Consider the following 24,730-nt stretch of genomic DNA (forward strand, 5'->3'; position numbering starts at 1 on the left):
CTTTGTGAGGGGTGAAATGTCTGAGTATTGTATTGTTTTGTACAACGTGAAACTAATTTTTAAAAATGGTTTAGTGACCAGAGAACTGGGAAAAAAAAAAAAAGGTGGTTAAATGGATAAGAAAACAAGACCCTTACATATGCAGCCTACAATAGACCCACTTCAGATCGAAAGACACACACACACACACACACACACACACACACACACACACACACTGAAAGTCAAGGGATGGGGAAAATATATTTAATGAAAATGGAAATGAAAAAAAAAGCTGGGGCAGTAATACTTATACAAGACAAAATAGATTTTGAAACAAAGACTATATAACAAGAGACAAAGAAGCACCCAGTAATCTTACTTCTGGGTATTTATCTGAAGAAACCCAAAATGCTACTTTGAGGAGATGTTGTGTATCCATATATTCATTGCAGCACTGTTTTCAGTGGCCAAGATGTGGAGGCAGCCTGTGTGTCCATTGATGGATGAATGCATAAAGAGGAGGTGGTACACGTATACAATAGAATATTACTCAGTCATGGAAGGGAATGGGTTCTTGCCATCTGCGGTGGCATGGATGGACCTTGAGTACTATGGGTACTCCACTCAGGGTACTATGCTGAGTGGAGTATGTCAGACAGAGAAAGACAGATGCAATGTGATTTTGCTTACATGTGGAATCTAAAGAACAAAATAAACAAACAAAACAAACAAATGCATAGACACAGAGAAAATTTTAATGGTTGCCAAATAGGAGGGGGCTTTGAGGGTGTAGGTGAAAAAAGGGGAAGGAATTTAGAAGTACAAATTGGTTATTACCCAGTAGTTATGAGGCTGTAAAGTATAACGTAAGGAATATAGTCAATAATATTGTAGTAACTATGTACGGTGTCAGATGGGTACTAGATTTATTGGGGTGATAGATGGGAGTGGGGTTGGGGAGCATAGTGAAAAAGGTGAAGGGATTAAGAAGTACAAATTGGTAGTTACAAAATAGTCATGGGGATGTAAAGTAAAGCACAGGGAATATAGTCAATAATATGGTAATAACTATGTTTAGTGTCAGGTGGGTACTAGACTAGTCAGGAGGATCATTACTGAAATTATATAAATGTCTAACCACTATGTTGTACACCTGAAATTAATATACAATAATATTGAATGTCAAAAGAAACCCCCTAAGAAGTTAACATTGGTAAAGCACTATTAATTAAACTAAAGACTTTATTTGTAGTCCCTAGTTTTTCCACTAACCACTAACGTCCTTTTATTCCTGTTCCAGGATCCGATCCAGAGATCATTTAGGTTCCTGTGCAATGCTGACACATTAATTGTACATTAACTTTTCATTGATGCACTTTCCACCTTAAATAGGGCCCTTAACACATCAACTATACGCATTCTGCTACAAGAAGGCTTCCATCTGGTGCCTACAGCCCACTTTCTTCGCCATCTTTCAACATGTTGCTTTTGAGGCATCACCATCCTGCTCAGAAATCTTCAGCCTTGCTCTACAAGAAAAGCCAAAGGTGTTTGAAGACTATCAGAGTCTCCTCATTCTAGTCCCAACCTGCCCATTCTTCCCACTAAGGTGCACTGGCCTGGGCACTGGACCCCACCTCCAACAGGCCTATGCTTTCCACTTCCAGATTTTTACTTATTTATATTATCTTAGTATTCTTTATATTATTTTTATGTCATATGATTTCCCCTTGCCCATGATGTTGTATCTGCCCACCTCAGCTAGCAGAGAGCGCTCCCTCCTTTTACCCTCTAGAAAATTCACCTGGCATGGCTTGTTATCATTTCATGTGTCTATCCTAGTTCCCCAACCAGACCATGAACTTCTTTGGAGAAATGTCTTGTCTGTAGTATAACATCTCTGTAATGCATTGCACAGTTTAGTTTAATAAATATGTACTGATTAGGCTGTTGAAACCTTCAATTCTGATTATAACAACAACAACAAAAAGATGGCGACTTCCCATTTCTAGTACAACATGTAAGGAGTTTGGAAATCACTGCTCTCTTCACAAGAAAAAGCCACACGTATTAAAAATTGACAGCTTTACTCAGATCCGTCAGAGAATTGAGGTCGCAGGGAAAACCACTGCCACAAAAATTAGAGAGACAGACTATTAGAGCGACAGTGAATCACAAGTAACCAGAGCAGACACCTCTGGAGGAAATGGAGACAGTACCAGGCCAGAAAAATCTCAACAGTAATTGACGATTTGCTGGTGGATCAACGTGCACAAGTCTGAGAGTTAAAAATAATGGCTCATACTAATTGTGCCCTTACCATGTTCCCGGAACTGTTCTAAGCATGGCACAACTAGCAGCTTAGGAGTATTTAACTCTTACAATAGTCTTTTGAGGAGCCCGTTATACAGATAGGAAAACTGAGGCACAGGGAAGTTCAGTAAGTTGCTTAATGTCACTTGGCTGTTAAATGTCAGAGCCAAGATCTAAATCCAGATGAATTGGCTCCAGAACCTGAATGCTTACTAATCACACTATATTTGCCTTTTACCGGATACTGATAGCCCATCAGACAAGGTCATATAAGCCAGTCACACGTCACGTGACACTGTGAGCACTGGAAAAACCTGGGACAACAGGCCTTGTCTACTCTCTACAAGAAACACTCAGTCACTGTCACCATTGGGAATTCCTTTTCCCCAGGACCCTAGCCCAGCGCTTCTACCACATGTCCCTTCCGCCCCTACTGCCAAGTTAATACGGTTTATTCTCTTTCATGCTGCGATAATTCTAAAGGACACCGTAAAGAGTCTCTATGTCAAACTTTCTTCTAATTTCATTCTTTAAGGCTCATCATGCTTTGTGCTCAGTACTATATCCCTCCCAGGACAACTGTAGCCTGAAATACTGTGATCAGTGATGAATATGCATTCTCCAGGGAAGGTGTATTGCTAGTAATTAAACAGTATTAATTCCATCAGCTTTGATTTATTCTGTTCTCTCAGTAATGAAGCTCAGTATTCTAGTTTCTTTCTGCCTAGCACTGAGCAATAGAATTGGTGTTTAAGGATTATCGTATAAATCTACTTTTTGGTCAGTCAGTGTTGGGGAATTTTTTCAATATATTACAAATGTATTCATTATTCCCTCGTTCATAAAAATAATTAAAAGGTACAGCCCGAACACAAATTCCCAGAGCACAAAAGCCTGACTGGCACTCCACTGCCAAATACCAAGGTTGCCAGCTTTTTAGTTTATGGGTTTCTTAATGAGAACTCATACCTTCTCATTCAATAAAGGGCTTAGGTGGACATTTTCTGGTGGCGTTCGCAGGAGTTATAAAACTAAAGCCCTACGCATCAAAATGAAAACAGGCTACTGTTATTTCTGCATGTTTTTTTAGCAATTCAGAAATGACTTGCCCTGAAATAAAAACTATCAAAAAACAATAATTTAAGCGCTCCCCAGGATGTCAATAACATGTGTTTATGTTCCATTAAAAAAAAAAAAGAAGAAAGAAAAAAGCAAAGAAGGGACATAGAGAGAAAGCAATACAAGGAGATCCAATCCATCATTGTGATTTTCAAGTTTCTCCTTAGATAAAACAGACATAAAACATGTGTTTTACAAGCCTCAGATGACCTTCAAGACATCTAAGTACAGCATCTATGGATTTTTAAGTATAATTAACAACTCCTGTTTTTCCATTTAAGGAATCCAAGTTCTGTTTCCTTGACAGGCAAAAGCCAATCAATCTCGTTTTCAAATGTTAATACAAGCAATTAAAAATAACATTAATTACAATACTACAGAGGCTGTTAGGTTTTTGGTTGGTGGATCTTTTTCTTTCTTTCTTTCTTTACCTTAACCTCATGGCAATTCTAATTTACTGGACTAATTAGGGAAGCCCCCTTGGCTTGATCCATCTCTGGGATGGAGAACTGACCTTTAGAACCCAGTGGAGATCTGAAGGCCACCACACTGGAGGGAAGCTTGGGAGCTGCAGCTATAATGCTTATGTCACCTGGTAGACCCAACGTGACAAATCCTTTTATTTACAAGCACAAATACTGATTTTTCTGGTTTTGGTAACCAAAATACAGTATTGTTGTAAAACTTGTAAATATGCCCTATAGGGTAAGTAATAGTCAAAACAACATCCTAATTAAAAGGAAAACTCGGTTGTCTTGCAAGATAATATAAGAGGGCACATAAATTGTAAATAAGATACATGGTAAAAATGAAAAAGACAGGCTGGATAGGAGAGGAATGAAATAAGATTTGGAAATGTGCTCTTTAAATGAACACAAATTGTGAGATAATGTCTCATTGAACAATAAAAATAACAAACCAGTAGCAAAGATGAAATAGAATTTCCTGTGTAGACCATTTTAATCTCCATATAATTTCCCCCTGTGCATCCACATTTATTGAACTACTATAGCCATTTCTTTCTCATTCTGTCCAAAGTTACCGCAAGTGTTCTTTGCTGTAAATAATTCCCTGAATATGAACATGAAAATGATCCAGAAATTGACCACAGTTTTAAAAAAAATGACAATAGCATCTGCTGAGGGCCAAAAGCCTTATGAGAATGGCAAACTATGTGCAGTTTCTTCAAGCAAGCAGACTGAGGATACAGAAAACCACCTTCCCCACTTCCTCCTGCATAAGGTTTAACTCCACACCTCTGCTTCGGTTTTCCTCTATTCAAAAAATGCAGAGAAGGCTTCCATGGCACCCAACCCATGGGTGCGCTGGACAGAGAACAGAGCTGATGCCAAAGAAGTGTTGGGTCCAGGAAACATGAACTAATGTGACTTCAGGAAGATGTACATCAGGGTGACCTCAATTTCTCAGTCTGCAAAAGGGGGGTGATAATATGTACCTCTTAGCTTCAAGCCTGATACACAAACGAGTATTTAGTAGATACTACTTAAATATGGATGTGAGGGTCCCGATTCCACATATGTGAGAGGTTTGCTGGAGTGGAGATATGAAGTCTAGAGAGAGCCCTACGTCTATTACTAAGGAAGCTCAGTAAAATGTCCAACTCCACTCAACCCTGTATGCATCTCAAGACATTTCAGCTACCAGTGTAATGAACCCCACCCCCGCTTTGCTTACACTCATGTGGGACAATCAATTGATGTATGCATTTCATGTGTTCATCAATGTTCTTTATGCATCTTACATTTTTTAAAATACCCCAAAGTAGAGACCATGCCCTTGCTTGTTATTTTGCTTTTCAATTGATGTCACTGTGGAGTAGGAATCCAGTTTCTCATAAACATCAACACTCAAATACTGTTTCTGCCATTTACGGTCTAATTTGTTGTATTCATTTATTATTTTTTGAAAGTTCATCAGGCAAGAGAAAGACGTACTTGCTCATGCATAGATAAAATATGTGCCAAATACATCAACAAATCCATTTTATTAAACAGGTTATCTATTAACCCCTTTGGTGAATGGAATGCATAACTATATAATGTGACTAACATTTAATTTTGATATTTTTACATTAGATTAAATAGTAGAAAAATTATGGACCACATGACAATGGATCTAATAGCAAACCATATCTTATGTAACCAGAAAAAAGAGAAAAACATAAGCTCTTAAACAAGTCTTCTTATAAGTGGTCTGCTGTTAAAGATGCAAATCATGAACATACTGTTTATAAATTTTGCATTATTTTTTTTCTAGAAAAATTTTAAGGATTTAAATTGAAGTTTCTAAGTCTATCTGATTTCTTAATATAAAAATCAATTTCAGTGGTTTACTGTTCTATTTTTTTTAAAGCCTCATTGATCCGAATGCAAATACAGTAAAAGCCATCATTAAATCCATCCTCATGCATTACCTATTCATACTTCACAATCACGGATCACAAGGCAGGACCTGTTGATCACAAAGGCAACTTAAAATTGTCTGGGGAATCACCAAAGCAGATTTCCTTTCCAAAAGCCGAGGCCTCGTCTCCCAGTGATATTGTCCAGCCATCCTTCTTACAGATGTTCTTCCAGGCCATTGTTTCGGATGATCTTCGCATACTCTTTGGCTGACGTGTAAGGGACTCGGGGTCTTGCCGGATTGTCAAAATCAACGTGGAAGAGACCAAACCGAATACTGTACCCCTGGTTCCACTCAAAGTTATCCAGAAGAGACCACACACAATATAATTTAAGATTGACTTTATCAAGCTGGATAGCTGAAATTTAAAAAAAGAAAAAAAGGAAAGGAAACATTACCGTTTCTGGGAAGGTTTTATGAAAGCACAGGCAAAAATCATTGATGACCAGTGCGGGTATCTTTCTCCTGCAGGGGATCCCAGTGGGAACAGGGAAAAAGAACTCTCAATCCCCTTTCCCAATTTTCTCTTTTAATCAAGCAGGGGCTTCATTGAAGACATTAAATGACATACTATTGTAATTACTTGGTTAGTTCATTTTGACATCAGTTTTATTTATTCATTCATTTACTCAATACACATCTTTTCAATATCTATTGCTTTTCAGACACACACACACACACACACACACACACATACACACACACACACACATTCTCCCTAGTCCCTAGAATCATATTCAGTAAAGACACGGCCCAGCTTCTAAGTACAACTTCCGGATAATCTAGAAAGCCTACTGGTAAACAGGTGACAATAACATGGCTAAGGAAGCCCCAGCACGTCCCTTGTGTTCCCCTGACCGAATTGAGACATGTTGTATAATTCTGGAAATAGAACCTCCAGAATGAGAAGGGTCAGTACACAGCGCTGGCTGGGCCCAAACTTAGACAGAGTCAGCATAACGATGCTACGGCATCGTTCACCCACAGCGCCACTCAGATGCTGCCTAAGCCCTCTAGGCGCCAAGGCAATGGACCATCTGCCCCCCAGATGCACATACGCACACACACAATATTCTACGTAATTTTATTTGTGGATGCCCCAAAGTCCATCCATATTAAGATGCCAAAACGTGGAGAATTCTCTAAGCAGTTTTACACTGATTTCCATCACTTTAGTCAGGGAATTGAGATTGTTTTTTTTTACTAGTATTTTAAGTTTGGCAAAACTCTGAGGCTGTGTATATCTATGCAGTGAGCATTTCCTTTTTTACAACAAGACTAAGTAAGCCCTATCTATAGGATGCACTCATATCCATTTCTCAAGGCAAAAACCAAATTTAAAAGGCAGGTTTACTTTATAAGATAGACATACTCTAAAATAAGGTGGGGGAAAAAGAACATTCATATAACAAATCAAGTTTTAATTGTGCTGGGTGTTGCTTTCAACCAAAGCGAGTCTTCTGGCTTCAGCAAAGCAAAACCTGCCCTAAGTTTTCCTTTGGTGTAAATCTGTATTTTTTAGGGCTCTTAGAAGCACTACTCCCATATACTACTCCACATGTGTTGGTCTCCAAATCTCCTTGGAATTTTTTTTTTTTTTTTTTTTTCCCCACTGTGGATATTCTGTAGACAAAAGGTTCCTGGCCTGGCAGGTTAACTGATGCATAAGCCCTCTACCTTTGTGCATGGAGGCATGCAAAGTGCTCTGCTTATATGTCTTATGAATGGCCTCAGGGCAGGAATTAAGCCAAACTGGATTGGCTCTTTTTAAATGAAGTATTGTTGGAAAATGAAATATAACAGGCAAGTACATCAGGTTTTTCAGGAATCAAAACACTTACTAGACATTCCTCCTTCCCTCACTTGTCCACATTGCGTGTGTGTCTCCTCCTCTGTCAACCACAATCTACAAAACACCAGTTTGTTTTTCTAAACAATTCTTTTTAAAAAACTCACTTAAGTTCTGGACGGTATATCTCTACAAATGAAAACAACCAAGGCAAATATCAGGGCAGAAAACAACCACGTCCTCTGACTGCTTTGTCATTCAACGTGGGGACGTGTGAGTATCTGTGTATTTTCTTTCTCCTTCACAGAACTACTGCCACCCAGCCAGGGATAAACACAGTTTCTGAACACAGGCGCAGTCTCATGGATCACATACAGAAGGACTGATCCATGTGCTGAATCAGGGGATGGACACGAGGCCCTAACTGCTTGGAAGGGGACGAAAAGGAAATCTGGACGACTTCATTGTTGACTGCCAGGGATCCCACAGCAGGCACTACACTGCCCGAGTGACACTGGTGGGTGTCTCTGCATTTTCATTGCAGGAACACTCAAGGAGAGAATTACCTACTCAGGGCCGAGGAGCTAGTCGGCTGGAGTCCTTCACACTGTGCTACCATTGGGAAAAATTACAAAACCCTGCTGAAACCTGCACGCCTCTCTTCTTCCAAACTCCTCAAGAGCGGAAAGAGACCGCCATCGCATTTCTTGTCACCATGATTTATGAGGTCCCCACTCTTAGTAGGGAAAAAACATTTCTGTGGGTTCACTTTCTTTCTTTAACCAGAGGTGGAGGCAAAGGAAACATAGACTGACTGGAGGAACTGTGGAAAGGTACAAAGCACACTAGGATCAAAATGACGCCCGTCGTAGAGTCAGTTGGTTTTGGACTAAAAGGCCAGTGGGAAGGGTCTTACAATGAGCATGTTGAACATATAGACGCAAAGGAAAAGTATCTAAGCCTTGCTAATGCCTATTGTAATTATAAGAACCCCCATGCCAGAGTTGTATTACACAATTACACTCACACACACACACACACACGTGTGTACATACATATATTTACTGCCCAGTGCTAGCCAAATTGAAAAGGTTGAGGGTACAGTCTTCCACTAGACTGCCCTCCTTTGTGACACCAACTGCAAGTTTAAGGGGTTCCCCAAACCACCTACAGTTTCGATAATTTGCTAGAAAAACCCACAGAATTCACTGAAACCAGTTATTCCCACAGTTATGGTTTATCCCAGATGTGGATACCGATTAACATCAGCCAGAGGAAGAAACACACTGGGCAGAGTCTGATGGGTTCTGAACATGAAGCTTCCATTGTCCTCTCCCTTAGGATCAGAACAAGTTACCCTCCTGGTATGGACATGTGACAGTACACTGAGTATTGCTACCCAGGCAAGCTCACCTGAACTTGCATGTCCAAAGCTTTTCCAGAGGTTTGTCCAGGGGTTTCATTACATTGGCATGATTAATTACTGAATGCCCACATGGACGAGCTCAGTCTCCAGGTCAAGTGACACTGTGTGACCCAAAGCCCCCACCCTGAATCACATGAGTGGTCTGTCTGGCAAGACCAGCACCCACCCTAAAAAGGACATTCTGTCAGGTATGACATAGATTTCTTCCCAGAAGCTGAGAGCAAAGGCCAATCTACACTTTGGAAAAACCAAATTCTTTACTACACACACACACACACACACACACACACACACACACACACACACCTATTTTAGAAGCTCACTGTTTCATACTACTGGGCAGAATCTCCCCGGGTCACTGGCTTAGAAAGTGTCATGATTATGCTTGTGTTTGTCACATTACAAAAGGCTAGAAAGTGGGCATGGAGCCTCAATCGGATTTATATCCCCCAGGTTACAAACAGAGATAGCCTTGTTTTCAAGATTGCCTGGGACTTATATAAGACATCCACCAATGTGGCACAGCTATCAGCCGACCAAACAAACCACTAAGCCACAGACCTAAGCTGCCATGACAGGAACCAGTGGAGAAGTTCAAAAGGCAGCAGACCTCACAGAAGAGAAATGAGAGAGATAAAGCTCCAGGAATGAGGAAGAAGAAAAAACTACAGCCTCTACATATCTGTGTTCAGGTAACAGCAGGCTGCATTATTTGAGCAGCTAATGAAAACAAGTAAATGTGCTGGGTAAAACGTAAAGCACAAATCTTCAAAAACGATGGAAAGCAGACAATTTAGTAGGGAGATACCAGGCCAAAGCAACAAGTGGACACCGAGATTGGTAGACATAGCAATTATCTTTGCCTGATGGAATTTTCCCAATCTTAGGAAATCCGAACCTACTTCTATTTTCTGGGGTAAGGATAGGTGTCAAGGTACAGAGCCAAACCAGGTGGGAAATCTAGTATGAGACCCCACACACAGAAAACTAAGAGCACCAAAGACGTAACAGGGTGAGCCAGAAGCAAACCAGTCATTCAAAGTTTTGAATCACTTGGTGGTTCAGAAACCATCAAGTCTGGATTTTGGACTGAGGTGACCCCAGATTGGAAACACCCCACATGCCTGAAAGATGCACATTCAATTTCTTTCTGAAGGGAGATACCTATATTCCAAACCTCCAATTATTACTACAAATTTTTTAAGTGTAACGATCAGCATTTAATGAGATATAACAAGACAGATATGGAAAAACGATAACTAAAACAAACAAACAAAAAATCACCAGAATCAACAGACAATAGAAACAGACCCACAAAGATCTCAGTTATTAGAATTGTCAGACTATAAAATAACCATGTTAGAGACAAATAAAATATCTTCAAGTTTCGGGAACCTGTAAGAAGTGACGGGGCAGAGTTGGAAGAAAACTGCCTACAGGCTTGGATTTGAACCCCAGGGCAGTAGTCATAGATCTGAAAGGGGACTCGCATTTCTCATGAGCACCGTGAAGACACTTATACCTACTCCCAGGGCTGTTGTAAGGATTCGATTCAATAGACCCAGAACAATACTTGGCCCATGACGGGTTTCTGTTGCTTTCCTCTCTTGCCACCCCTTAGGAGAATGGAGAATCCAAGGTAAAAATACACTTTGGTGAGCCCTATGTCCCCAGCCCAAACATTTTGATAAAGTAGAAATGAGCTTCAAATGAAAATTTCAGACTGTGTAAAAGGGGAGAAGGAGTCACAAGTACAACATTTGTCTGAGAAAGGTGAGTTTAAGGAGGAAGGGACAGGTATAAACAGACTACGAGTATATAAATCTGAAGGCAGAGCTCTTTAAATTAGTTGGCAGATTCCCTTCTTTTCTCTAGAGTGACATGTGACATCTCTAAGTCATGGCCTGGCATCCTGCCTCTTTGAGTCCTGAGGAGCAGTCCTGAGACCCCCTAAAGCACTGGGTTTCAGGTGTGCAAGCTCTCAAACCTGCGTGATGTTAGTGGAGCAGGTGCATCCTGGGGATTTGTTCCTGAGCAGCAAACCCTCTCCCAGATGTGGAAACAACTAGTAGAGTGAGTGTGAGTCAAAATCCTTCAGTAGTATGTGGCTAAGTCAGTATCATAACAAGCCCAAAGGACAGGATGCAAAGTAATCTCAGATTCCAAGTCATTGAAATAGAATGGAAACAGATCTGAGACAAAGGCACATCAGTTCAGGAGAGGTCGTGGAGACTAACTGCAAAAGGCCACAGAGTATCTTCTATTTGCATTAATTAATTGTTGAAAATACGGTGTATGGACGGATCAGGATGATGTAAAGACATGGAGTCAAAGCCATGTCAAAACATCTCAAAGTGTTGACTCTGACCACCTGAACCACTTGCCATGACCTGGAGCACAGCTTTAACTGTTCCTTGGCCCCAGCCCAGACTTACTGCAATCAGAATCGTTTGGGTTGTGTCATGCACGGGTTAAATTCATATTTTGAAGCCCCGAACTCTAGTACCTCAGCATATGAGTTTATTTGGACCTAAAGTCTGTACAGAGGTGATTAAATTAAAATGAGGTCCTAATCCAATGTAACTGGTGTCCTTATAAAAAAGAGAGACACACCAAGGGTGCATGTGCGCAGGGGAAAGACCAGTGAGGACAAAGCAAGAAGGCGGTTCTCCGAAAGCCAAAACGAGAGACCTCAGAAGACATCAAACCTGCTGATACCTTGATCTTGGACTTCCAGATTCCAAAACTACGAGAAAATACATTTCAGTTGTTTAAGCCACCTAGTCTGTGGCACTTTGGTATAGCAGCCCTAGCAAAAACTCCCTGAATGATGTTTATACTTAATCGAGGTTGAGAATCGTAAGCCTAGAATAAGCTATGATAGTCCACTACAATTTTTTGAACAGCTTCCAACCCCAGAGGTATACCTGTTCAGGCTTATCCATGTTGGAGAGTCTTCCTTTGTCCCTCTCCCTGAGAGTCATAGCTAGAGGAGCTCTGTGCAGAGACACAGCTATATGCCAGCCAGGTCACCCCCAACTTTCAGAAGTGGATGGTTACAGAGAGACAGAGGTAGAGACTCTGGATGCTCAGGAGTGTCAAAATGCCTTCTCATCCCACCACTTAGTCAAAGTCAAGACTTATGCCAGTGAATCAAGAGAAATCCTCTCAATTCACCATGTGTAATGGGTGGATTGGTCAATCACACAAAAAATTTGCCCATCCCAAACCTGTGAATATGACCTTATTTGGAAAAAGGGCCTTTGCAAATATAATTAAGTCAAGGATCTCAAGATAAGATCCTCCTAGGTAATGGGGAGTCCTAAATGCAATGACAAGTGTCCTTATAAGAAACGAGAAGGGGAAAAGACATACAAGGAAGAAAGTGATGTGAAGACAGAGACAGAGATTGGAGGAATGTCTACAGGTCAAGGAACACCGAGGCAGCCACCAGAAGCTAGGAGAGAGGCAAGGAATAGACTCTCCCTCCGTCTGCAGAAGGAACCAATCCTACTGACACTTCAGTTTCAGAATTCTGGCTTCCAGAACTCGGAGAAAATACATTTCTGTTGTTTTAAACCACAGAGTTTATGGTAATTTGTTAAAGGCAGCCACAGGAAACAAATGCCCCACACTCTTGCAGAGTGGTTGCCAACTAGATTCCGAGTCCCAAACCACCCACCTGATTTTGCTGAGGGCTTGTGAGAATCTCTTTCAAGGTCTGTCAAAGCTGAAGAGAGAAAGCCTTCCCGGGACACAGTTGGAAGCAGATTTCCTGGCAATTGCCCCCCACACTAACTTTAAAAATGTGTTTCTCTGAAATTGGTTAAAATGTACCAGAGCTGGAGGACAGCTTTAGCTGAATAACAGTTCTTGCAAAAGAACTGGCACACCGGCTGTTTCCCCCTTTCTTTGGAGAAAAATAAAATAAAACATCAGGAAGATCTAAACATAGAAAATGCACAATAAGCCCCTTCCCATCTCCAGGTGAACACCAGTGGCTGGACAGCATCTGTGAAAACGCCCAAATAATCCCAGGGCAGAAGGCCCCACCTGCACATGGGCACTCCTAGGAGCGAAAACTATGACTTTCGGAAAAGACTGTCTTTGAAACCCGAGGGCTGATTTTTAAATATTTTATAGGAAAATGCCAATTAACCAGAAATAATTGTACAGATTTCTTAATTATCTGTATTGTTCCTACTAGTTACATTAGACTTTGGGGAAAAGAAGCTGCAAATAGCAAACATTTGAAAAGGATCATGTAAAAAATATCTAAATTATACAGCTGATCTGAGGATAGTACATATTCAGTGTCATCTTCTATAATTCCTCCATTAATATTACTTTTACAGTACTTATGCTGCAGGAGAAAAGTTCTTATGGGAACCAAAGTTCTCAGCAAGTGAAGTTCTCTCCCACCACACAAACTTCTTTCCTTTTTCCTCCCTCCCTCCCTCTCTCCCTCTCTCCCTCCCTTCCTTTACTTTCCTCTGGGACTTACTTTCCCCTTCTGTAAAATGGAGGTCTTAGTGTCTTCTGCTGAGAATTGTGATGGGCATTAAATAAATTACTACCTATAAAGCTCAGTGAACAATGCCTAGTTTATAGTAAACACTCAACATACACCCCTTGCGACTGCCGTTGTTTTATGATTGTTGTTATTTTTCTCAGAGTCCGGGAGGGCAGTGAGTAAACCCTGCTTTATCTCCTCCCCCCCTCTGGTTTCCAACAGCTTTCAGAGGGTGTAGAGTCAGCACAAAATCCTCAGTGCTGAGAACTAGAGAAATCAGGGCATCGAGAGAAAGTGCGGCATCTGGGACAGGGTTTGTGCTCTGTGGGAATGGGTCAGTTGTGGGTCACGAGAAATAAATCACTAAAGGAAAGGAACTTCGGGTGAGGCTGCCAGAAAGCCAGTGCTGCTGACGCTCCCCTGTCTCAGTGCGGTCGGAGGTGGGGATGGCATCAGTCAAGGTTTCTGGGATGCTACGCAAGCCCCCACCCTATGTCTACCAAATAAATACATATCGTGCAAGGAACAGGGAATACAGTGATGGGAAAAAGAAACCGCCCCTCTTTTTATAGAGCTTAATAGCCTATGTGGAAGACATATCTTAAGCAAATTACCACGCGGAGAGTCTTTAATGACGATCTGCATAAGGTATTACGAAAGGAAAGAAGTGAGAACTGTGAGAAAGAACAGCATGTTTGCTAACATTTATTGTCATGTAGGTACCACTTTAAGGGGTTCATGTGTGCATTAATTCACTTGATCTTTACAGTAAACCTATGAGTTAGATGGATATTAGCCTCGCCTCCATTTTACAGATAAGGAATTGATGCACAGAGAAGTTAGGTGGCCTCTGCAAAATTCATGTATCGAGGCAGGAGAGTCGAGGTTGGAACCCAGACAGGTTAACAACAGAGGCTGCATGCCGTGCCATGACATTACACTGAGTCTTGACAACAGGCTATAGTGGAAGATCTGTCTTAGCAAGGGTGGGAGAACAGGGAGAATGGAGCAGTTTCTTGGAGTGTATAGAGCTGAGAGCTCAAAGATTAATTGCAATTCTCTGCTGCTATCAGCCAGGGTTCTTTTTCAGCTGTAAGTAACAGAAATTGACCTTGGCTGATGAAGCAGAAAAGGGATCAATCTGGAGAACCAGGCTCCAACGAAGCTTTCAGGAACCTTGCTCAAAAGCACATCACGGAACTGGTGGTGACAGAAACTGCCGTAACTGCAAGGCGCACTAAGTCCTACAGTTCATGTTGCTGCCAAAACCCAATTTTCCTGCCACCGCAGAAGCCACCAACATCTCGGCTACTTCTGTACCAGAAACTAAACATCAAAACCACTGTGATTCTCAAAAGCTGGATGCCTCAGCCGCTATCCTCCCCAGCACAATAGGTTCTGCATTCTTCAAGCTGTTCACTTTCCAACCAAATTCTCACATGGATAAGTCTGACTGGTAGAGACTTGGTCATGTGTTTGTCCTCTTGCTCCAAAGAAACCTAGGGAATGTCATACTTTACCTTATGTAGGCAAAACTCTTAAGTCTGGGCATTCCTCAAATGCAGCAGGTATATTCAACAGGTACTAGATAGCCAGAAAATAGGACAGATGTTTCTTTCGCTAGATGAGGAACAAGAGGATTCCAAGCAGAGCATGTGTGGAAGATCAGACATGAGAAAGTTCACAGCACACGTAGGGAACTTAAAGATGATAGTTCAATGGATCAGAAAGAATTCTCAGGAACTTGTAGAAACAGAGAGTAGGATGGTGATTACCAAGTGTGGGAGGGTGTGGGGTGTGGGGTGATACTGCTCCAAGGGTACAAACTTTCAGTTATAAGGTGCATATGTTTTAGGGATTTACGTACGGTGATTATAGTTAACGTTTATGTAATTATAAATGTGAGAGTTACTAAGAGACTAGATCTTAAATGCTCTCACCATAAAAAATAAATGGTAATGATGGGAGGTGATGGAGGGTGCTAACTAAGGCCATGGTGGGGATTATTTCCTAATAGTATATGTAAGCCTATCAAATCAACACGTTGTACACCTTAGACTTACACAATGTTAGGTGTCAATTATATCTCGAAAAAGCTGGAGGAAAAAAAAGTGTGGGGTGAGAGCCTCAAGGCAGGGGCTGAGACATGCAGGTCCTTATAAGAATTTTATGGATTTTGATCTTTATCCCAACAGCAGTGAAAAGTCATTGAAGGAGTTTAAGCATGAGAGTGACTTGAGCTAATTTGCATTTTTAGAAGATTACTGTGACCTCTGTGGAGAATAGATTTGAGTGTAGCAAGAATGAAATCCAAGAGAACATGTAGGAGTGACTGCAGTAAATCATGAGGGAGATGACAAGAGCTTGGTCTAGGGTGGTGCAAGTGAAGACAGAATCAAATGGATTCAACAGATACTCAGATAAAATCAACAGGACTGAACCATTCACTGGAGGTCAGTGGTAAAGGAGATAAGGTAGCAAAGTTAGCACAATCTAATGGATAATATTATCAGTCTTTGAGATAGAAATATTGGACATTGACACGTTTTGGAGGAGAGGCAGGGAAGACAATAAATCAAACATTAGTTATGATGACTTTTAGGTGCCATTTTTGACCTCTATATGAAGTACTAAACCGGTAGTTGAATAAATAAATCAAGTGCTCAAACTAGAGTCTGAAATGGAAATGGAAATTTTGGAGTCATCATGTAGAAATGGTAATTGAAATCATGGTTGTTGAACAGAATTTACAAATAAGAAAACAAGACTTTTGTGAAAGACTTATGGTATTCTGTCATTTCAAGATAAGCTGGGAAGAGATATGAAAGAGGAGGGTCAAAAGTGTCCTATGTCCTTGACCTGATACCAGCATAGGTAAGACTTTCTGTGGCTGTAATTTGATCAAAGTCACACACTAAAAGAGGAGACTTTGGAAATGAATCCTACGGCTGTCTGACTCCAAAGTTCACGATACTTATATCAGAATAACATGGAAAGATTGCAAATCTAGAGAGATTGCAAATCTAGGACCGTGCATGATATCCAAGGGTCAAAGCCACCATGGGAAGCACAGAGCCAGACTATATGCAGAGTGTAAAGTGGGTGGAGGCATCTGCAACATCAATCCCCTAAGGGCAAAAACTGGGAATTGTAGTGCAGGGAAAATTCTAAAGACTTCACCACCCCTTCCATAATACCCCCACCCCCGCTTCTCTTCAGGAAAATTTCAGGGTCAAAACCAATAAACGTGGCCCCAGTATGAAAGAGTAGCACCCAACTTAGAAGACAATAATTTCACCAAGTTTTGTTTTGTTTGTTTTGTTTTGTTTTTCCCCTGGGGTGATAGTTTTAGAAGGGATCAGATTATGAAGTTCTAGCCTGTATGGTATGGGTAAGGATCTCATGTCATGCATGCACTCTTGAAGTCAGTGGTGAGATGGCACGGATTCTCTCACCTTGGAGCACACTTCAGCCATGCTCACACTTGGTTCAAAGTCTCTCTTTTCCTTTGACAATAAGCCCAGAGCTTCTTGACTTTCTTAGAGCCAGGGCTGAGGCAGGCTTGGTGGGGCTGGGGCGAGGGGTGGTGTATGCACTCTCTCCTGTTCTCTATTGCTCTCGTTCCATGTCCTAGGACACAGTCTAGTGATGTGGCTTTTTATCCTATAAAAAACATAGTTCAGAGCTCCGAAGATGAATTCAGGGGAAGCTGTGGCCTTTTCAGCCTGTTTCAACTTTGGGCTTTAGGCTAATTCTAGCCTGCCTCGAACCTGGGAAAATAATAACAAAAATAAAAACAGCTCACTAGACTTCTGAAGACAACTGAGGGCCAGAGACCCAACTAATAATAAAGTTTTACTTTACCTTCTTGGTCTTTTTAGTGTGTATATCTCCATGAGCAATGGTTCAGCTGTGGCAATATCTGGGTCATCTGGACAAATACTCTTATGGTGACTCCACAATCTATATCTTCAGTTCTGGCATCTTCCTAACCTACAAATTCTATAATTAATTGCCCATCTGACTTCTCCTTTTTGGGTCTAAACGAAATTTAAAATGTTACACGTATATTTGTATGCAATGCAGTATTATTCACAATAGACCAAAGATATCAACAACCCACGTGTCCATCATTAGATGAATGGAACAGCAAAAGGTGGTATATACCTACAACGGAATATTATTCAGTATTTAAAAAGAATAAAAATTTGATAAATCTAAAACATGGATGAACTTTGAAGACATGGTAAGTGAAATAAGTCAAACAGAGAAGACACATATTGTATGATTCCACTTATTTGGGGTACCGCGAATGGCTAATCCACAGAAACAGAAAACAGAATAGTAATTAACAGGAATGGAGGGCAGGAGGCAACAGGCAGTTATTGTTTGACGGGTACAAAGTTTCACCTTGGGGAAATAAAAATGTTCTGGACATGGAAGGAGGTGATGGCACAGGTAAGTGTACTTAGTGTAGTGCCACTGAATTGTACACTTGAAAGTGGTTTGAAATGGCAGGTTTTACTTAAATATTTTAACATGACCTTTAAGTGTGAAATTTTAAAAATTAAATTTAACATTTAAACATTTATTTCAAAATTGTAAAATAAAATTTAATGTATAAAATAGAACTCTTGATCTTCAACCCATTCCTCAAAACTGACCCCACTCTAGCTTTTCTAATCCCAATAAATGGCACCATCCATCCAATTCTTCACAAAAAAGACCTAGAAGTCATGCTGCTCCCACACTACACCTCTGATTTTTCCATATTCTTTCACTGCCACTCTGTAGCTGGCTCTGCCATTCCCCCTCTAAACTAACACAACAGCTTTCTTATTGGTCTCCCTGCCACAACTCTTGCACACAATGTAGCCAGAAAGTGTCAATCTTTGAAAAACCAATTAGCTTACCTTATTCCCCTGTTTAACTCTCCCACTCAATGGTTCCCTGTTTCACTTAGCGCAAAATTTCAAATCCTTACATAACCTTGTGATTAGGCCTCTGCCTAGCTTTCCTGCATCTTTTCCTTCCTGAGCTCCACCTGCCATTCACCAGGTAACAATGGGCTTCTTACTGTTTTTGAAATTCCTTTCTTGATTCCCATCTAGGTATTAGATGGACAGCTAAGACGTCAATGGACATTGACTCCAAGTCCCCATCCAGCCCTGGAATCCATGTGACTCCACGGCTGTGCTGGCTGTCCCTTCCCCACGGGAATCTTCCAGCCTCTGCTTCCAGTCCCGACCTGGCTATTCCAACTCTCCACCCATTCAGATTTGTGGACCCCTGTCACTTTCCACTGGCCTTCCACTATCTGACATTTCCCAAAAGCTCCACTACGGTCTCATCTGCTGCTACCAGACTATCCCTCTGATTTTTGATATATCTCAATGAGCCCTTTATTTGCTGCTTCACTGCATTTCTAGGCTAGTTCTTTTGAGCGCTTCCCCCTTCTTGAGGACTCTGGAAGCTCTCAGTACTATTGTTCAATATCACTCCACACTCTTGGACATGGCACTAAGCTTGAATGGTGGCTCCTCGACCCAGAAGTCCCTTAGGTACCACAGTAGACCCCCCCAGAGGAGATTCTGTCATATGACCTTATCCCTAGGCCTGAGGCACACACTTTGGAATAACTATGGTTTTTTAGGCCATACGAATATTGATCTACTCGTATCTAAAATAACCTATCTCTAGCAACTACAGCCACCTAAGAATAGTCCTCAAATAAAGTAGCTTCTGACCCAGATGGCAATATCAGAGTCATGTACTTCTATACGCAGGCGAAAGGCTATGTTCTAGGATCTATGGTTCTGGAAGTGAAAAAATAGGCACCGCGGGTGAATAAAAAATGGCCTAACTGCATGTGAGGGCAAAGGAAAACTACACAGTTTTGCTCTAAAACTGATTTAAGGCTTGAGAACGGTAATTTGTCAAACCATATCCTGAATACATGGACCAATATAAATACTTCCTTCTCAGCTTCTTTCATTTCTCTTATCCACAAAATACTTTATTGAGTATCTACTATACACGAGTTATTGTTTTAGGCAGACTGAATCTCGTGCAAGGAGGAAAAAATCTGATGTAGACCCTGCCCTCAAGGTCAAGTAGGCAAATGGAAGAGGAAAGACCCCACATGGTTGCCTGTGATGCACATTCACTAAACAACACCTTTACCTTCTTGTGACATGAGTAAGACATGGGATTAACCATTGGTTCAGTGTGTGCCATGAATTCCAGACTCTATGCTCCACGAGGGCAGGGAGCACGTGGATCTTATATTCCCAAAGCTTATTAGCACGGAGGCTGCTGAGGGACAGGCGTTTAATGAATATCGCTTACATGAATGAATGACTACAAATACATAAAGAATACTGAACATCACGTTAGCAATATAAGAATAGAGAAAAGGTAGTTCTCAAGAAAGCAAGATACCTTGACCAAGATGACAAAATTCAACTTCAAATTCACCTTGTCCAAATAAAGAGAAAGATACCGTCTTTCAATCTGATCAACTCACGGCTCATTTTGTATGCTGGAATATTTTTCTGGGATCGCTTGACTCCAAGATCACGTCTCTTGTCAGTTACTGATATTCCTATGCATACACAATAAATGGTGAATAAATTACATTAAATGCTCCTTAAAAAGCCATTCTCAGAGGAGTCAATGACACCTTTTGTTAATGACAGAGGGAGAAGAAGCAAACGCTAGCGTTATCCTCACCGCAATACCACCACAAAAACAGCCTTACCATGGCTGCTTGTGTACAGCAGCCATGGCGAGTGCATCGCGTCGAGAGTTACAGGAAAGGGAGTAATAGAGAGGTGAGAAGAAAGAACGATGACACCTCTTTAAAATGCTACCGTGTAAGTTTTCATATTGCTGGCACTAAGTTCAAGCCCAGGTGGGTCCACCTCACCCAGACGGCCTGTCCTGGCCTCTTGTACAAGTCTCACCAGTCTGCTTTTTAAGGACAAGGAAGGACACTGCTTGGCGATGTGGCCACAAGCTGTTCAGGGAAGAGACTTTGCTCAGCACATTTCAGCTACTGAGCAGGGCTGGGTTCATTTCAGAGAGCCACATAAAATAAATAATCGTGCAAAAGCAGATTCGTTCTGATAGGGCTCTGACAGCTGCTCCGAGGGGTAGGTCCTTGCAAGCCCATCTTTCAACAGTGAACTGACCCAAAGATCCAGGAAAGCTCCAGACAGGACCATATGGCCTGGAATAAAAACATATTTCAAACTCTGTTTATTATGCATATCTTTCAAAGGTTCACTAGTCTGCGATGAAACATTGCACCTGCAAGGCTTTAATAAGCTTTCCAAGCAAGTGCAATTATAAAATTGCAGGCCCTTGAAGAATTTGTCTCCTCTTACACTTAGCCATGCACTGCCCACCAATGACTGGTCTCATTCTTTTTAATTACACAGGTTTGCAGTATTTTGTACGCTGCGATCAATACTTATTCACCAAATAAAATTCGTCATAGACCTCAGAGTGAGGGCCATGAAATATCTCTCCTTCTAAACTTTGGGGACTCCAACATTAGGGAACATAGAACCTTCCAGACAGCCTAGAAAGAAAAGCAGCAGGTCAATCATGCGGCCCTGCAAAGACAGGAGAATATGTGACATGAATGTAGGCTGGCCGTTCCTCACCAGCAATGGCGGGGGAGGAGAGGGTACGAACAGTTTCCCTTCACAAGGGAGTTCTGGGACTCCACAGTTTGCTCATCAGTCACTCAACAAACAGCCACTGAGCAGCTATTAGGTGCCAGACTCCCAACTAGGTATGGTAATTCCAAGATAGATAGCAAGTAGTTTCTGGCTTTGGGAGTTGACTGTCTCACTGAGAAGACAGACCCAAAAAGAACTTGTTTGGGAACATGAAGAAACACTGAGGGAGTGACTTGGCTCTCCAGGGACAGCTTTCCAGAACAACAGACATTTGAATCAAAATGTGAAAGATAAATAGGATTTGACTGGCTAGTCAAGTAAGAGAAGGTGTGAGCCATATCAGGGTGGGAAGGTTGTCCATGTGTCAACTGTAATGGAGTCTCCCACGGCCACGAACAGGGTGATTCAGTTTGAGGCTGTGAGTTCTGTTCCTGTTTCTGCCTCTAATTAGATTACATACAAACATGTGTGTCTGAGATTGCTCAGATGATCCAAGGATAGGCACAGGATGGGTGATTTTACAGGTCTGTTGGCACTAGGATCTCTCCAAGGTTCTTCCCAAACTAAAAGTCTACATGAAACTTGGAACTCTTTCATTTCTCTACCCCAAAACAGTGCACAGGGGCCCACCTTAGGATTTTAGAAGTGGATTTTATATAAGATGGCCTAGCCTAACCATTATGCAGAGGGATGGAGGGGCTGAGTCTTGCCTGCTAAGATGCTGTTGTATTCCTTTTGAACCCATAGTCCCACATCAAAACAGCCTTTGGATTATATCATAGAAGGATTATATCATTCTCAGCCTCCAAAATGAAGAATGTGGGACCAATAATGGGAGATGAAACAAAGATTTGGACTATGAAATTACATGGTAGACCTACATACATATAAAAAGAGTACCTGTGGTATGCTATAGGTACAGATGACCCTGTCAGTAACATGCAAGAAGATGAGCTTCTTCGACCAGAGGATTTATTTGACAAGTAAGTGAAGGCACAAAAGTAGGGAAGGGAGGAAGTAAGAAGGAAGGGAATAAAGGACAGAGCAGGCAAAGAGGGAGAGAGAAGGAAGGAGGAAGGTAAGGAAAGAAGGTGAGAGGAGGGAAGGCAGGGAGAAAGATCTTTACAATCAACAGTATCTCTAAGCTGTCTTTAGAGAAACGAACAGGCTCTCAACAACGGCTCACAACTATGAAGCCAGAGCATTATCTTTCAAGACCTTTCATGTTCAAGGACAACAGTAGAGATGTTACTGAAAGATGGCACATGGTACTGCCCGGGTACACAGAAAAAGGAAGAGCTCTAAATGATTGCTAAAAAGTTATGTTGTTCACAAGAACCCTTCAAGATTGACGGCGTTATGTCCATTCTACGGATACAGAAAATGAGGTTCAGAGAAAGCAAATGTGTTCAAGAGAACAGGTACCAGAGAAAGGATTGAAACCCAGGTGTCCATCTCCAAATTCCATATTCTTTCTAAAACCCTGTCGTGCCCTTTTACTGATTCATCTTCATGAGAGTTCACACCCCTGCTTAGACGGTAAAGAACTGCCATTTCCCCCCTCCATTTTACTTATTCTTTGAAAGACTGTTGATCACAGCTCTGTGGGTGGCCACAGCAGATGAAGTGCCAGAAGAATTCTGGATGAGTGCCTGACACGGAACATGAACTGACAGGGTCAAGTCCAACCTGTGCGTCCTTTCATTTGACATCATAGTCTCTCATACCTCAGTTCATCTTTTCTGGTTTTGAGCATTCAGAAGACACAAATATTCCTAAGAGGCATCAGCAGAAAGGGAGAAAGAGTAGAGAATGTGTGTGGGAGTTGAAAATCTTGTATTTTTACTGTGAACTGCAGGGCAAAGAAAAACATCTGACAAAGAGAATGGGATCCACAGATTTTTGTTGTCTTTGGCTTATGCCAGGATTCTGCAAGGTTTTGAACTCTATTCTTTTCTTGATATTGGCTTTGTTTGGATGTTAATCAATATGCTCTTTTATGAGCGACTTCACTGAAGTGAAGAAAACTTACAGACCACCTCTCTCCTACCCAATCTTTCATTGACCACCTCCAAGAGCAACTTTCCTGAATGAAGGATGGGATGGATTTACTTCCCCTTTGGAGTTAATAGGAGAGTAGTAATTCACAGTTACTGGGTGTTTACTGGATACAAAGCACTGTTTTAAGAGCTTTATATGCATATGTCGTTTACTCTTTCCAACAATCCTATAAGGTAAAAAGTCTTATTATCCCCATATTACAAGATGAGAAAAATGAGATGCAGGAGACTATGTCTTATGCCTAAGACCAGGCATTTGATAATGCATCTCAAGTATGATTTCTTTTGTCAGCCTCATGTGGAGCGGAAAGGATTAGCAACTTGGAGATGACACTTGTTTGCAGGACAACAATATTATGTGATTTTCATTGAGTACCTCCAGGAGCAACTTTCCTGAATGAAGGATGGGATGGGATGGGAGTAATATTCATTCTTTCATTCAATAAACATTGCTTGTTTTTTTTTTTTTGTTCCAAGCTACTGGGAATACAGAAACAGGCAAGGTTCTAGTCCTCAAGGGTTCCCCTGTCTTATAAGGAAGAGGGACACATAAAACAGTAGTTATGATATGATGTAATTAGGGCAAACACTGGGTTGCATGGGGGCACATAGGGAGAGTCCAACTCAGTGACGGTATTAGGGAAAGACAATGTCAGACAAGGCTTCTTTAGAGCAGGAGATGCTAAAATAATCTTGAAGGGCAGGTAGAAGATAATGAGGAATAAAAGGCCAGAAAGCACAAGAAAAAGACAAGGACATGTTCCGGGAACTACATCTAATTTGGTGTGACACCGGCATCGATAAAGGCAAAAGGGCAAGAGTGACCCTGGGGAAGTACGTAAAGAGTGTGTAAAAAGCCATGTCATGGGAGATCTTGCTTGTCATGCTACGAAATTGGAATTTTATGCTGAAGGCAATGAGAAACCACTAGGGAGTTTTAAGGAGAGGGATGAGAAGATTGAATTTGTGCCTTAGAACCATCATTCTGCCAGGAGACTCAGAGACTGTAGGCCAGAAGGCCAGTTAGGAGGCTTCTAATGCCTTATATTTAAGGAAAGTGCAATGAGAAAGGAAGGAGGGGCCAGATACCAAAGATACCAAGAAAAGTCAAATCTTACAGGCCACTAATTGGGAGGAAGTGTTTATGATGACCAGCGGCTTTTTTTTTTTTTTTTTTAGCTGTGTCGCCCGGTTTAATAAGAAAGAGAATTCAATAGAAACATCAGGTTTGGACAATTCACAGTGATAACAACCATGAGACTTTAAGCTTTACAAATGAAATTGACAGACATTATTTTATTATTCCTTTAAACAACCCTGTGAGTTTGGTGTTACCCTCATCTCACATGAGAGCACTGAGCAGAGAGAGGAAGAGACTTGTTCGCGCTCCCACAAGTAGTAGAGGGGAAGAACCAG

General features: G+C 41.3%; 1 protein-coding gene across 1 annotated transcript in view; it reads right to left on the bottom strand.

Annotated features, from left to right (window-relative positions):
* Positions 1-4,374: 4,374 nt before the first annotated feature.
* Positions 4,375-24,730, bottom strand: part of LOC117021904 (cytosolic beta-glucosidase) — a 108,878-nt gene continuing 88,522 nt past the window's right edge. Inside the window, exon 5 of the mRNA XM_033105286.1 lies at positions 4,375-6,196. Coding sequence (XP_032961177.1) covers positions 5,994-6,196 — 203 coding nt within the window. The 3' untranslated portion in view covers positions 4,375-5,993. The remainder of the gene's footprint in view (positions 6,197-24,730) is intronic.

Source organism: Rhinolophus ferrumequinum, chromosome 5 (genome assembly GCF_004115265.2).
Source record: "Rhinolophus ferrumequinum isolate MPI-CBG mRhiFer1 chromosome 5, mRhiFer1_v1.p, whole genome shotgun sequence".
Lineage (NCBI taxonomy): Eukaryota > Metazoa > Chordata > Mammalia > Chiroptera > Rhinolophidae > Rhinolophus > Rhinolophus ferrumequinum.